The sequence below is a fragment of the Arvicanthis niloticus genome, chromosome 13, assembly GCF_011762505.2.
Source record: "Arvicanthis niloticus isolate mArvNil1 chromosome 13, mArvNil1.pat.X, whole genome shotgun sequence".
Lineage (NCBI taxonomy): Eukaryota > Metazoa > Chordata > Mammalia > Rodentia > Muridae > Arvicanthis > Arvicanthis niloticus.
The window spans coordinates 75,031,262-75,046,543 of NC_047670.1; the positions used below are offsets into that span (position 1 = coordinate 75,031,262).

The 15,282-nt window shown below is 49.1% G+C and overlaps 1 protein-coding gene across 4 annotated transcripts in view; it reads left to right on the forward strand.

Annotated features, from left to right (window-relative positions):
• The window catches only part of Slc4a8 (solute carrier family 4 member 8), a 65,642-nt gene that overhangs the window by 32,391 nt on the left and 17,969 nt on the right, over positions 1-15,282 (forward strand). For 2 of the 4 annotated variants that reach the window (XM_034516702.2, XM_076912112.1), the window contains exons 10-17: positions 348-494; positions 1,222-1,322; positions 5,408-5,582; positions 6,157-6,290; positions 7,773-8,018; positions 9,693-9,798; positions 10,481-10,642; positions 13,416-13,529. In XM_034516702.2, the coding sequence (XP_034372593.1) occupies positions 348-494; positions 1,222-1,322; positions 5,408-5,582; positions 6,157-6,290; positions 7,773-8,018; positions 9,693-9,798; positions 10,481-10,642; positions 13,416-13,529 (1,185 nt within the window). Of the gene's footprint in view, positions 1-347; positions 495-1,221; positions 1,323-5,407; positions 5,583-6,156; positions 6,291-7,772; positions 8,019-9,692; positions 9,799-10,388; positions 10,643-13,415; positions 13,530-15,282 lie in introns of those variants that run through there. The other 2 variants (XM_076912114.1, XM_076912113.1) reach the window with 2 other exon arrangements.

Sequence of the window (15,282 nt, forward strand, 5' to 3'; positions counted from 1 at the left end):
CAGACATGACTAACAGAATCTCTCTTGAGTCTTGCCTATCCAGTGGTGATTGTAGAACCTAGAGCCACGACTTAGCTCCGTGACACAGGGTCTCACTCTTTAACCCAGGTTGGCCTTCAACTTGGCAATCCCCCTGCCTCTGGAGTGCTTGGCTTTACAGGTATCACCTCCACATGTACTTTGCTAAGTGCTAAGTTTTATCTCTTAGATACCCAGGGCAGGGATACAAACCGAGAGGCTGTGTCTGTGTGTCCCTGCCCATTGGAGAGTGTCCGTGTGTCCCTGCCATTGGAGATGGTTGGAAGTGAAGTAATTCTGAGATTTCCTAAGTTTTTTCCTTTCTATAGATTTTTCATGATGTGGCGTATAAAGCAAAAGAACGGGATGACCTCTTGGCAGGGATTGATGAGTTCCTGGACCAGGTGACAGTGCTTCCACCAGGGGAGTGGGACCCGTCCATTAGAATTGAGCCACCCAAGAATGTCCCTTCCCAGGTAATGAAAGCATGCATGTAAGAGAGTAGCGGCTGTTGTCGGGAGCTCTTGAATATCAGAGTAGGAATAAAAAACTAATCTACAGTAACATAGGCTGGCTCAGGTGTGAAGGGAGGGGCAGAGGAGAAGGGGACACGTTTCATAGAAGTCTGTCACGCACAAAGCAGTCAAGTGAAACAGCATCATGAAAGTGCAAATGGGCTTCCAGATGGTTCTCTGACAAACTGGACGGACGGACTGGACAGGCAGACTGGAGGAGACAAGAGCTCCCTAGGCTTCCAGATGGTTTCCTGGCCTGCTCTGGGCAAGACAGGCGAGAGCTCCTGTATGTACTTAGGCTGAGGCTGGGCATCTTACCTGTGTGAATTTACTCTTCCCAGAAGCCCCCCTGCCCCGGGTCCCAGGTGCTCTTTTCTGTAGTTTATAGGAGAATTAACTGACCTTCTAGGGCAAGACTTTAAAGGACAGTGAGAGTACTGTGAAGCACACTTGAAACTGTAATTTAGGTCACGTCTTGTTTCTGGAAAGCTGTAGTTAGGAAGCAGATTCTATTGGGGAAGTCGTTTATATACACAAATACATATATCTCCCACCCCAGAAAAGTCAACTGTATCAAATCTGCAAATATATTTGGAAACCACAAATGTTTTTATGGCTTTTGTTATCCTGTTGCCAGCAAGAACAGAGAGGGACTCACTGGGCTCATTTTATTTCCTTCTGTCAAAAGGAAAAAAGGAAAATGCCTGGTGTTCCAAACGGAAACATTTGCCACATAGAACCAGAACCACACGGGGGACACAGTGGGCCAGAACTTGAGCGGACCGGGCGGTAAGTTCTGATGCGTTGCGTGCTGGGTGCCGCTCACCGGCAGATGCTGCTAAGGACGGAGGCATCCTCTGATTCTAGCATCCCATGTGGAGCTTTATTGACTGTCGTTTACGTTCGCATGGCCCATCTACTGTACGTAACACGAATGTGTCTAATACTGTGTTCACTCTACTTTCTTGAACCATTTGTTAAGTTCTGTCTGTTCCCCAGTCCTTTCTAGATGATGTTTCCTCTGATGTGAACAAAGCACCTTTCTCCTTCCTCGTCTCCTGGTGTTCCTCTACTTATTCTTTGTCTCTGCTTAGATGCCATTCCCTTTGGAAAGCCTCCTGCTGTCTCTGTGGCTGACACTGGGCACTTGCACTGTACTGATCGTTAACTCTTCTTCTGTCACCACCGTCACAGTCCCTGTCATCCAGCCTTGCTGTCACTGTCTCTCCTGCTAGGCTGTTGACTCCAACCCCTCACAGCCTCTACTCTGTTCCTGGCACTCAGCCCACTTAAAATTATGTAAAGGGTGAATGTGAACCTTGGACACGGTGAAAGTTTCTGGAGCTTTCTGGGCTGCACAATCACAGAACACGGTGGCGTGGGTGTGTTTTGAATTCTTCACAGCATTAGTTGTGCAGCTTTGAAAGGAGATGTGTCTGTATCCAAACACACAGCCTCGGGGACGGTTATCTGTGTTGGGTGAGGAACCATCTGGAGTTCCCCTGGAGTGGACTCTAAGGAGGAGCACGAAGGCCGTGGGGAGCTCTCCTGACCTCCAAGCCAGGGCTGAGACAGTGTGGTGAGCCCTCCTGATGCCCACACAGGCAGGGCGTAGCAGGGCAGAGCCAGGGCAGAGCGGATTAGCTGCTTCCTAGCAGCCAGAGAGCTCCTCAGCAGGGTCCTCGGATGGAAATTCTTGGGAAGAACTAATGAGAAAAGAATCCAGAGCTGCTGTCTCAATGTCACCCCTTACCCCCCCAGCCGGTCGCGCTCCCAGCCACCAGCCAGAGCCCTTTGGATTTGAGAATGAAAGACACACACACACACACACACACACACACACACACACACACACACACACACCCCAGTTAATTTTAATCCGTCTTTACTAGCTGAAAGGCTGCGCAGTTCTTATCCCTCCCGCTGCTAGCAAACACTCCCCTCCGGTACTTCTGAGTTAACATCTTTTAAAATCTCTGCTGCCCCAAACGCAATTGGAGAACTGGCCCGTGTAGCCACTTTCCCCGATTCTCACATGTTGGTGGGCCTTTAGCTCTGGTCTTCCCCCCACCCCCATGGCCATCTCTCCCTCCGCTCTTCTCTTCCAGTTCCAAGGGCCCCGCCTCGGTCTACCTGCCCAGCCATTGGCTGTACGGCAATTCTTTATTACCAATCAAATCCAGCTGGGGGCGGAGACGCTCAGCGTCTGGGAACGAGGCCTTGGGAGCCGAATTGAATTGAGACCGCATTATTACCAATCCCTAAGGACGCCGCCGCCCCCCCCCCCGCCCCCCAAAACACACACAGGTTTCAAACAGGTTTCTGTTAAAGCACACCAGGGAAATGGATGAGTGGCCTGTCCCTAAATTGCTCCAAGGACGGGTTCTCTTAAGACAGTGATTCAGAACGTAGTGACTGTCTACACAGCTAAGTCTGTTCTTGCATCAAGCTTAAATTCTTATCTCTGTGTGCCTTCTGCCTCCAAACACATGACTATCAAGTACAATGTCAAAAGGGAAAGGTTGTTTTAGATCTGAAGAGAAGCATCCACATTTAATTAATGTCTGCATTATATCTGGACTTCACTCATGAGTAAGATATGGGACTAACTCCAAAGAAACAGTCATAGCTGGGTAGTGGGGGTGCATGCCTTTGAACCCAGCATGCAGGACACAGAAGCAGGATGATGTCTGTGAGTTCAAGGCCAGCCAAGTCTACAAAGGGAGTTCCTGGACAGCCAGGGCTATATTATAAAGAGAACTTGTCTCTAAAAACGATAAAAAAAAGTAATCAGAATTTAAAATTTTTAGTCCTTCCATGAAGAGTGAGCCGGTGCCTTCTTGTCTTAGTTAAGTTAGACAATGTCTTTCTGTTTCACGTAGCTCCTATTAGTCACAGACTCACCTCCATGAAGAGGCTGGGCATTGTGGGAGCCTCTCAGGAGCCTCAGCGAGGTGCAGGAGAGTCTTTCCTCAGGGCAACACCCCTCAGATGAGGGTTGTTGGTAAAGGGTGATAGGCCTGGTACAAGATGCTGTTGTAGGTAGGACCCAGAAACTCTTGAATAATCCCCAGACTAATCACTGCCACCACAGAGAGGTCCCCAGGGTCTCTTTGTCCAGAGAGGGTAAGACAAAATGGTGCTATGTTTTAAGTCAGACCTCTGGTCCCTCCCCCGAGGCTGCCTGAGTTGCCTTGCCACACAGACTCATGGTAAGGCAGGTCCTCCTCTCTCTGAGACCACACACGGCTAGCTGGCAGTGTCACTGGTGTTAAGTGCAGGAACAGCACCACACCAGAGGAGAACAGTGAGGGGCAGTGTCTACCCTGTGTCCCTCTTTCCACCCCACTTCAGCCTGGGGCTTGAGTGGAGCAGGATTGACTGGGCTTGTCTTCTGGGCTCTTGGAGAAGCAGAAAGGGGCAGCCATACCTGCTTCCAGAGCAGAGTTGCATAGTGGACCCCGGGAGCCGCCCGCTCTACTAACAGAGTGAGTTACATGTGGACCCCGGGAGCTACCTGCTCTACCAACATTTTGCCAACTTTGTTTCACTTATTTCCTCTCCCTTGTTTTTATGTTTTCTGGATTATTTTAAACCAAATCCTTGAAATTATTTTCCGGTAACTCCCTCAGTGTGTACCTCATTTAATAAGGACATTTCACAAACGGTTATCACAAACGGTCTGTAATGGAGCAAGGATGTCCATCGTCCTTTAAGTTATGCACTGCTCAGCTTACACTGTTTTTTGTTGTTGTTGTTTTGGGTTTTTTTTTGTTTGTTTGTTTTTGTTTTTGTTTGTTTTGTTTTTGAGATCGTTGACATCTTTTCAGAGTCTATTTGTTGATGTGGAATCCAGTCAGAGTTTGCGGTTGGTTATTAGTTCCCACCCCTGTTCCTTTCCTTTCTTTTTCTTCTCTGCCACGGCCTGCAGTCAGTGCTCTCTAGTAGCTGCCCTGCGGTGAGGCTCTGTTCTTAAGGAAGGGCTCAGCTGGAGGCAGGCAGTGCTCCAGCCCTGAAGCTCTGCCACTGCTGCTGTCCAGGCTACTGATTCTCCCTCCTGAGTAGCCCTTGAGCCTCCCCTCCTCTCAGCCCAAGCTCACACTGCCACAGGGTGACCATTCTAGAATGTGTGTTGCATGCGGCTGCCCCACTGTCTAACCCTTGTCAGTAACTTGACATGCTTTTAGGATTAAGTTCTATTTCTTTAAAGCCATTCACTGCCTCTGTGACTCAGTTTCTCCAACCTTGTCTGGCTGTCTCCCAGTTCTTCCTTTGAGCCCCTGCTGAGAAACCTGTCCCTGACCTGTGTCACCAAGCCCCCATCATGCATTGCCTGTCTCTTGCACTGTGGTTCTTGAGAGTAAGGGCTGCGTTTGTCTTGCTCACTGCTACAACTCCAGGGCCTGGCCAGGCCTGGTGGCTGGTCCTGAAGGCCTTCTGGTCAAGTGCATGAGTCAATTGTTATGCAAAGACTGAGGCAGGGGGTTGCTCAGAGTGAGACTGTGCACGTGAAGAGGCTTTACATCTGGAAAGCCTCTGAGGACACAGGGACAACTTCAGCTGCTTCTCAGGTCCCTCCCAACAGCTTAGTTTGAAAATGAAGCTAATATTTGTCCTCTTAATTTTTTGAGCATTGAAAAGTGGGTGATATGCATGCCCAAATTAACTTTTTAAATGCTTGGTACATATTCAGTTTTACCATATGTCATGCCCTTGATTATAACAGAATCTGTGCCAGTTCCGAAGGGATCTGTGCTTGGGCGAGGTTGAGGCTGAACTATTCCTGAGCACGTTGGAGGTGCTTTCGGCTGTGAGCCGCTCTGCGCCCTCGGAAGAGGGACTGCACCATTGGCCTGTCTGCCGTGTCTCTGCAGGCTGTTTGGGGGCTTGGTGCTGGATGTCAAGCGGAAGGCTCCCTGGTACTGGAGCGACTACCGGGACGCTCTCAGCTTACAGTGTCTGGCCTCCTTCCTGTTCCTGTACTGTGCCTGCATGTCGCCTGTCATCACCTTTGGGGGACTGCTGGGAGAGGCCACTGAAGGACGCATAGTAAGACCTCTGCATGGTTTCTAATGGTCCAGAACGAGACTCAAAATATCACGGTAGCACCCAAGTTCTTTGGGGAAACATCAGGGCTGGGAAGACTGGATTCTCTCCCCTGAGTGGCTGGTGTTCTGAGTTCCGGGGGAGCACGGTTCTTCCTGGCATATAGATCCCTTCTCTTAGATGTCTGAAATGACTGAAATGTGCCTGGTTGCCTAGGTGAATTGCTCACCACCCCAAGAATGGAAAATGGATCCACTGATAACATTTGAAAATGAGATTCAGTGACTGTGATAGCTCGTGGTGTGAACTACATCACTGTGCTTTTTATATTTCTTTGAATACCGAATTGGGCTGAACGACACAACTTAGTTGAGGAATCATGGCAGATGGTCTGGTACCTGAGTTACTAAAGCGGTGTCTATTTGCTGGAGTATCAGGCACTGTGCACCCATCACTCTTGCTTAGAGGAAATGCGAGCTGAGGAGTGTCAAGGCCTGCTGCAGCTAGTCAGTGCGATAAGCCAGCCGGTCTCCGTGCAGGGCTCAGACTCTGTTTTTTGTTTTGTTTTTCTCCTCAGAGTGCGATTGAATCGTTGTTTGGAGCGTCCATGACAGGGATTGCCTACTCTCTGTTTGCCGGACAGCCGCTCACCATCCTGGGCAGCACGGGCCCCGTGCTGGTGTTTGAAAAGATTTTGTTCAAATTCTGCAAGTAAGACATTGGTTTCCCTGACAGTACCTGGGCGTGGCTGCTATGTGGGCATGGGAAAGGGTGGGCACCCCCAGAGCTCGTGTAGCTGCAGATGGCCTTTCTCTCCAGAGCCTGCTAAGCCTCTTCCTCACCATTACAGAAAGTCTTACATCTTCAGTCTTTCAAATCTCTCAGTTTTTGAGACTTGCATGTTTTTATTTTATGATGGTGGGCATTTTGCCTGCATGCATGCCTGCGCACCGTGTGCACGGTGTGATGGACACCAGAAGAAGGTGTGTGATCCCCTGGGACTGGAGTTGCAGAGGGCTGTGAGCCCCCTGTGGGTGCTGGTGCTGGGAATCAAACCCAGGTCCTCTAGAAGAGCAGCCAGGGCTCATAACCATTGAGCCATCTCTCCAGCTCTTTTTATGTTGGTCTCTGTGTAGTCCAGGCTGGCCTGGAACTCACTGTAGCACAGGCTAGCCTTGCATTTATAGTCCTCTTGCTTTGGTCTCCTGATGCTGAATGGCTGCCCTGTCATGCCCAGATGGATTGTTTAATTTTTCTTTTCTTTTCTTTCCTTTCCTTTCCTTTCCTTTCCTTTCCTTTTCTTTTCTTTTCTTTCTTTCTTTCTTTTTGTTTTGAGACAGAGGTTTCTCTGTGTAACCCAGGCTGTCTTGGAACTCGCTCTCTAGGTGGTCTCACAGAGACCCACCTGCCTCTGCCTCCTGAGTGCTGGGATTAAAGGTATGCACCATCACCCAGCTGGCTTTTTAATTTTTTTTTAGATTTATTTTATGTATGTGAGTACACAGTCACTGTCTTCAGACACACCAGAAGAAGGCATCAGATCCCATTACAGATGGTTGTGAGGCACCATGTGGATGCTGGGAATTGAACTCAGGCCCTCTGGAAGATCGGTCAGTGCTCTTAACCACTGAGCCATCTCTCCAGCCCCGACTTTTTAATCTTTAAGAAAAATATCTTAACTGATACAGATCCCCCCCCCCACTTACATTTTAGGACACTACTTTGTGTCTTCTTTCCCTCCTCCATGTTCTGTCGGCGAATAGTGGTGGGGGCCTAGCAACGCTCTAATTTCAAAGTTTTCTTCCAAGGTCCTTGTCCCACTTTGTATTGGAAGCAGAAGCCCGTAGGACTAGAGTCAGCCCTGTTTCCTCACTGTGGCCAGACATGGCCACACAGGGCAGCAGTGTTGGGAATACTGCACAGGCCATAGTTTCCTCCGCCTCCTCTTCCTCCTCTTCTTCTCCTCCTCCTTTTCCTCCTCTTCCTCCTCTTCTTCCTCTTCCTTTGTTTTCTGTATCTTTACCCTGCAAACACCCTATGAAGATCTTGAACTTGTTGTCCTCAGGCTTTACTGAGGAGTGCAGTGTGTGACATCTCGAGGACAACAAGTTTCAGTGCTGGAGTGGATATGCTGAGATAAGCCACACTGTCCTTTTGTCTCTGAACTTCTTCGTGAGCCTTCGTGTTTTTCAGGGACTACGCCCTTTCGTACCTCTCCTTGCGTGCTTGTATTGGGCTGTGGACTGCCTTTCTGTGTATCGTTCTGGTGGCAACCGACGCCAGCTCCCTTGTCTGCTACATTACCCGCTTCACCGAGGAAGCCTTCGCCTCCCTGATTTGCATTATTTTCATCTACGAAGCCATAGAGAAGCTGATTCACCTGGCGGAGACCTACCCCATCCACATGCACAGCCATCTGGACCGCCTCAGCCTCTATTAGTGAGCATGTGTCTGCGCCTCTCCTGCCTGTTGTTTGGTTTTCACTCACAGAATTAGGAGCTTTCTCTGTCCTAAGGTGTGGGAGTCGACCAGTTTACACCGATTGGCATTTCAGTATGCAGTATATGTTGACAGTGTTCACATATGTGTGTTTGTGTGTGTGTGTGTGTGAGGGGGGGGGCTTGGAAGGAAGAAAGGAAAAGAAGAAATAATCACAAAAAACATGTTTTTTTTAAAGGCTTACCCCTTTTACATCCCTGCCCCCCAAAAAACAAAAACAAAACCCCCAAAACAGTAAAGGCAATAGCCAGGAGAATTTCTTTTACTGTTTTAGTTGTGTGTGTATGTACATGTGTGTGTGTGTATACATGTGTACGTGTGTGTACATGTGTATGTATGTACATGTGTGCATGTACATGTGTATATGTGTACAGTGGCCACTGTTTGGAGGTCAAAGGACAACTTGAGAGGAGTTGGTTCTCTTCTTTCACTTCGTGGGTCCCAGGGATCAACTCAGGTCATCAAGCTTTGTGGCAAATGGCTTTACCCGCTGAGCCGTCTCACTGGCCCCCATGACAATATCCTAAAGCCTAGCTTTGTCATCTTAGAAATCTTGTGTGCTCCACCTGCTTGGTCCCAGGAGTCCTGTCTTAACCTCATTTCTGGCTTGTAAGTAGGCCTTGCCACAAGTGGCATTTTTACACGGCTCTGAGGCACGCCTGAACACAGGCATTTTTACACGGCTCTGAGGCACGCCTGAACACAGGCCTCATGCTTTTGCACCACAGGACTTTTAACTGAGTCATCTCAGCCTTTTTATTTGATGTTTTTGAGACAGGATATGTTGTTTAAGTTGGCTTCAAACTCCTGAATTCAAATGGTGCTTCTGCCTTTTTCTCCCAAGTAGCTGGGACTTCAGGTGCATAGCAGCAAGCTAGGCTTATTTTTGATTAGCATATAGTAGTTGGAGATATTTATGGAGTACAAACATGGTATTTCAACACATGTATATAATATGTAATGATCAGATCAGAATAGTTGCTATATCTTATGGAATGGATTCTTAGGGTGCATGTGTGTGTGTGCATATGTGCATATGTGCATATCACAGCTTATTTGTAGAGGTCAGGGGATAACCTCAGGCATTGGTCTTTGCCCAGCATCTTGTTTGGCACAGAGTGTTTCACGGAGTGTTCACAGTTGTTTGACTGTATGTTCCCAGCTAGCTGACCAAGAGGTTCCAAGGACTCTGTCTCCAGCTTGCTCTTCGTCATAGGCCTGTGGATCACAGATGCCCACAACACTCCTGAGCATCTAGAGATTTAAACTCGGGTTCTCATGCTTCCATAGCAAGGGCTTTGCACAGTGAGCCACCTTCCCAGCCCAGGGTGGGATCTTTAAGAACTAAGGTAGTTTGAGACTTCCCTGAGAGAGAGCTGAAACTTACATCATAAGTTATAAAGGAGTGACTACTAAATGTACAGGTGAAGCAAAAGTAGGAATGCTGTCAGGTGACAATACTGCTGAGGTACTGACTGTACCTCAGCTCTCAGGACCTGTCTTTGAGAACTGAAGTTCCGAGAAAGAAAGGCTTAGGCTCCAGCCTACTTGTGGCTAAGAGCACTTCATAACCAGCTGGCTGCTTCCCTTAGGGCTCTCTTCCTCTTTCCCTAGCTGCAGGTGCGTGCTCCCAGAGAATCCAAACAACCACACTTTACAGTTCTGGAAGGACCACAACATCCTGACTGCAGAAGTGAACTGGGCAAACCTGACTGTCAGTGTAAGTCTGGGCATGGCCGGAAGCTCTGTGATGACAACCTCTGTCTAAGAAGGACTTTAGATGGAGGTGGAGCAGCGCTCTGCTCAGCTGGACCGTGGCATTTAAACTTAAGCTGGCCGTAGTGGCCCACCTTGTAATCCTGGCATTTGGGAGACCAAGGTTAGAAACATTGTAAGTTTGAGGCCATCCAGGGCTATATGGTGAGACCTGTCTGGGGTCTAAAAATGGGCTATTTTGATCATATAACTGGTAACTCTGTGTGGGCCTGTTACTGGTTAACTCTGCTAAGTCATACTGATATACTTACAGATTTCCTTGCTGTTTTCATGCTAAAATTGCTACATTTTATTTGTTGATCTCTTTAACATCCATGGTGGGAGCAATTAGCTGATGCAGATTTCTGTCAGTTATTCTAAGTTCTTCCCAGAGCCTAGGAAGAAATGTTTGTGCCACCCAGTTCTAGCTTCATGTCCAAGTGTCTTGGTTAGGACCACACAGTCGACCACACAGGCGTGTTGACAGGGACCTGCTAATGAGGGCCACAGTCTGCATGGTGGCCAAGCGGATAATGTGGGGCCCGTGTTCCCCAGCACCCGTGGGACAGCAGAGCATGGAGAACTCAGAAGCCGGCAGCTGGTTATGTGTGTTCGACTCTTGTCACCCAGAATGCTTGTTGCTCCAGGAATGCCAGGAGATGCACGGGGAATTCATGGGATCTGCCTGTGGTCAGCACGGACCCTACACGCCTGACGTGCTCTTTTGGTCCTGTATTTTGTTCTTTGCCACCTTCATCGTCTCAAGCACCTTAAAGACATTTAAGACAAGCCGCTACTTCCCGACCAGGGTAGGTAGCATGCTTATGTTACTTTTGTTTGGCTCAGCCGGCTGTCAGAATCCTCCCTCTGCCCCGTGCTGCCATGGACAGCAGGCTTTTCCAGCACTTGGCAGCGTCTTCCATAGCTCCATGGTATGGAAGGAGGAGGCTTTAAAACTTTGTGATTCAAAGGGGCCGGGTAAGTTAAGGTGCTGGAAAGTTCTCTAGAGGTGACATCTGCTTTCCAGGAAGTGCTAAGTTTCACATCTTAGATTCCTAGACACTTGGACATAAGGCCAGAGCAGGCATGTTGAAAACAGTCAGTTGGAGAGATTTTCTCGGACAGTCTAAAGGACCCAAAAGCCCCTCCCCACCCACGGTTCCCACCGTAGTTTATGAACTCCCTGGCTGTACCGGCTGCAGCAGCCAGCTTGCCTGTGGCTTGGATTCCCTCCCTGACCTTCTGAAGCCTCAAGAGCAAAGGTCTGTTCAGGCCGAGCAGAGCAAGAGCCCAAGCCTGAGCACCTGTGTGGCCGTTGCTTCTGTGAGGTCTCTCATCCAGCTACGCGAGAGTGAGCACGTACATGATGAGTACACGATGGTGGGGGCGGGCTCTGGGGATTAAGACCCCTCTTAGACCTGTGTGACCTGCAGAGTAGTTGAGCATATCAGCTAAGTTCATGACCTGTTTTCTGTCGGGACAAATAGTTATCGAGTGGCTGCTAGGTACTGACTAGTTGCTCAAGCCTAAGAAAGCTCCGTGAGGAACACAAAGACCTCTGCAGGGCCAGTGGGAGGGCTCAGTGGGTGAAGACCCTTGCTGCCAAGCCTGATGACCCAAGTTCAGTCCCTGAGACCCACATGGTGGAGAACCACTTCCTCAGGTTGTTTCCATGTACGTCATGGTGTGTGCACATGTACACAGAGTAAGTAAATAAATACTTTAATTCAAAACTATCCTCTAGTGGACATGAAGGGAAAGCACAGGGAAAGCTGGTGCCATCAGCCTGGGAGTCAGGGCTATAGAGACTCAAAGCACAGGATGCTCCATGTGGCTCCAGAATGCGGGGGTTGTTTCATGGTGTGGGTGTGGAGCTTCAGGTAGTGCATGGGACAGTCAGGGCTGAGCAGAGCCGTGGAGAGCACGGTGGAGAGAACGCTGCAGACCTTAGGCATGGTGGAGAGCACACTGCAGACCTTAGGCACGGTGGAGAGCACGCTGCAGACCTTAGGCATCGTGGAGAGCACGCTGCAGACCTTAGGCACGGTGGAGAGCATGCTGCAGACCTTAGGCGTCAAAGCAAAGGAATGCTACACGTGCATGCACATTTATGTGCATTGCCATCTGTGGGAAGCTGAGATTATGGCAGGTGTCAGTCTCTGTCATGGGATAGACCTTAAAATGGGTAAGAGTACACATGTGCTTGCATACATGTATGCACACACACCATATGCATGTACACACATACATAAATGTATATACACCACACTCATACACATATACACATACACCATACCCACCACACATGCAATCACACACACACACACACACACACACACACACACACAGAAAAAAAGCACTATTGAAAAAAAATGCAGCAGGAGAGAAGTACCGGGGGCAATGGTGAACTTTAAATAGTTCCATAATGGGGTGTCAGTGCTGGGGAGACTGTCCAACATAGAGGCGTCTCAGTTAAGGATCCTTGACCGTGTCACAGTAAACGATTTCCAGACAAGCCACAGTGAACAGATTTGGTGAGTGTCTTTAAAGTATTTCGACAGGGTCACACAGGGAAAGGACACATAAGGCCCTGCGAAGGTCTTCTAAAGAGCAGAGTGCATCTGTGCTTTTCTGAGTTACTGTGCTTGCAGGATGTAATTTACAGCAAGGCTTAGAGTTGAAGCTTAAAATTAAGCAAAAATGTATTAGCTCTCTGGGAGATAGTTTGTTTCATCAGTAAAGGGCTTGCAAACACGTGGCTGTGATAGTTAGGAAAAAATGAACCCAGGTAATAAGTCTGGGTATCATGCGCCCACTCGTGATTTCATTCTCAGGAGGTAAAGACTGATCCCAGGCAGGGTTTCCTGGCAGGTGTGGAGACTGTGGTGGTAGTGAGCAGGGCTAGCTTCACAAACATGGGGGGAAGCCCGTGTGGCTGGAGCAGTCACCAGCGGGGCAGCTCTGCAAGCGTGGAGGACCTCACAGGGAGGGGAGCTTTGGGGTTTTGAACAAGGAGACCTCTGGGGGAGTTGGTAGAGGGAGGTGTGATTCAACTAGGGCTTCTGTTTTTAATTTATTCATGTATTTATATCCCAAATCCCACCCCCTCCCTGTCCCCCATCACAGGGTTCCTCTCCCCATCCCCCTCTCCTTCATCTCTGTTACTCCAGAAGCAGTGTTTCAGGAGCACTGGAGGGCACAGGTGAAGTGGTTAACCCAGTGAGAGATGGCAGGGACTTGCTGAGTGTGGGAACACGCTCAGGTTCTGGACACGCTCTGAACGCCAGCTGAGGCACATGTGGCTGCTGGGTATGGGAGGACTTGAACATGCTGCCGCTGCTGCAGAGGTTTGGGCTAGAACAGTAGACCTTGGCTGGACCCAGAAATCTGAACCTGGGCCTGGATACCCCAAACTGCACTGTTTAGAGACTGGTCTTGAGTACGTTAGACTTTGTCAGAGGTTTGGTTTTCCATATTATAGCTGTATATTGTGGGCATTACTTTGAGTATACTAAAATAGTCTTGTTTAAATATTTTCCCGTTAGTTCAGGTGCTAACTGCCATGCTCCCATTGTCTGCCAGGTTCGCTCCATGGTGAGTGACTTCGCTGTGTTCCTCACCATCTTCACTATGGTGATCCTTGACTTTCTGATTGGCGTCCCCTCGCCAAAGCTTCAGGTTCCCAGTGTGTTCAAGGTGAGTGGGTCTCGGGGGGCTCCGTGCCTGAGCCCTGAGTGTACGCTGATCTCAGGTAGCGCTCAGAGGCTCAGGAACTCTCTGTTATCATGAGATGTTGTCCTGCTAAGCTTTAGGAGAACGGAAAGTGCCCGTTGACTTAAAGCCGTGGCGGAGTGGAGAGGCCGTCCACGGAGGCAGCCTGACTGATGCCACCTGCACAGAACTGCAGCTTTGGGGAACTGGGAAGGCGTAGAAACGATCTCAGACCTCAGGAGAACTTGTCTGGAGTCTACGGCTACTCCTGGAGCATCAGGAGATTTCTTCAGTTGCTTGTCAAATTCTCGATAATCCACAGTAGTTACAAATCTTAGAAACAAACTGAAATACTGATCAATCACTGGGATCCCAAATCTAATTCAGTGCACGAGTTACAAGGAGATGGGACTGGAAGGCTGAGCTCAGTCCCTCAGACCCTCACGGGGCAGAGAGGACAGAATGCCTGGGCACACTCAGCCACTCAGAAGATTCCGGAATAGGATGGTGTACTGACATTTTTGTGAATTTTGGTTTCTTAAAAACAAAACAAAACAAACAAAAAAACCTCCCAAAACTCAGAAACAATCATAAGAGCGTGCTTTTGTTTTAAGCCCCAGGTGTGGGGTGTGGGGCTGCTTCGGACTGCCTGCAGTTTGTTTTAAGCCCCCGGTGTGGGGTGTGGGGCTGCTTCGGACTGCCTGCAGCAGCCGACATGATTTTCCTCATGCGCCAGCAGAAGTGTGGTTTTGCCAGCTGCGGACAGTTTCTGCGATTGTGTGATGTTTAGAATTCTGGGAACTTCTCAAATTGTAATTCTCAATAATTTCAAGGGCCCCAAGAGGCCAGTGGGGGGGGGGTCGGTCATTTAGGGAGGTTGGTTGAGGTTTTGTTAGTAGTCATGGTCAAAGAAGAAACAAAAGCAAAGGGGATGAGGCCCAGGGATCTCCCCTCCTCTCTCTCTCGCCCTCTCTCCCTGTTTCTCTCCCTGTTTCTCTCCCTGTTTCTCCCCTATCTAGTGTCAGAGGGTGAAACTGGGGGCATAAAGGGCAGGAAAAAGAAGAAACCACAGAGCAGCAGAGACCAGCGACAGGAAGAACTCAGGAGAGCAGGAAGACAGACAGTGGTAGAGGCAGTCCTTGATGCTCCATGGCGCACACCTTTAGACCCAGCACACAGGAGGCAGAGGCAGGCAGGTCTTTGTGAATCTGATGCCAGCCTGGTCTACATAGCAGGTTCTGGGCCAGCCAAGGCTGCTCCATGGTGAGCTACTTTGCCATCTTTCTCACTGTCTTCATAGTGATTACACAGACAAACACTTGGTATTTTTTTCTATTTTGTCTGTTTAATTCTGCTAAGCTTATTAAAATGCGGAAAGGTTTAAGAAATGCCCTCTATCCATGTAACACAGCTCAGAGCCCCATGTCTTAGCCCTGTGTGAACAAACATTATCAGCTTTCTCCCGATACCTAGCTGACTGTAGGACAAAGGGATTTTGGATAAAAGTAGGTGAGTTTGGAGCATTTGGTCCTTGGGGAATTCCTGTAATAGGAGCTGATTTCTGGGACCTCTGGGAGGCAGGGAGAGACAAGACAGAGAAGCAGGAGCTTAGAGAAGACGTGGCTCCTGAGGCAGAGAGGAAGCTGCCTCCTGTCTTTCTCCTGAAGCAGCCAGTTTGTAGTTCCCTCAGCCAGACTGAAGGCAGGAGCCGTTGCCTCTCCATAGCCACAGGCAGGGA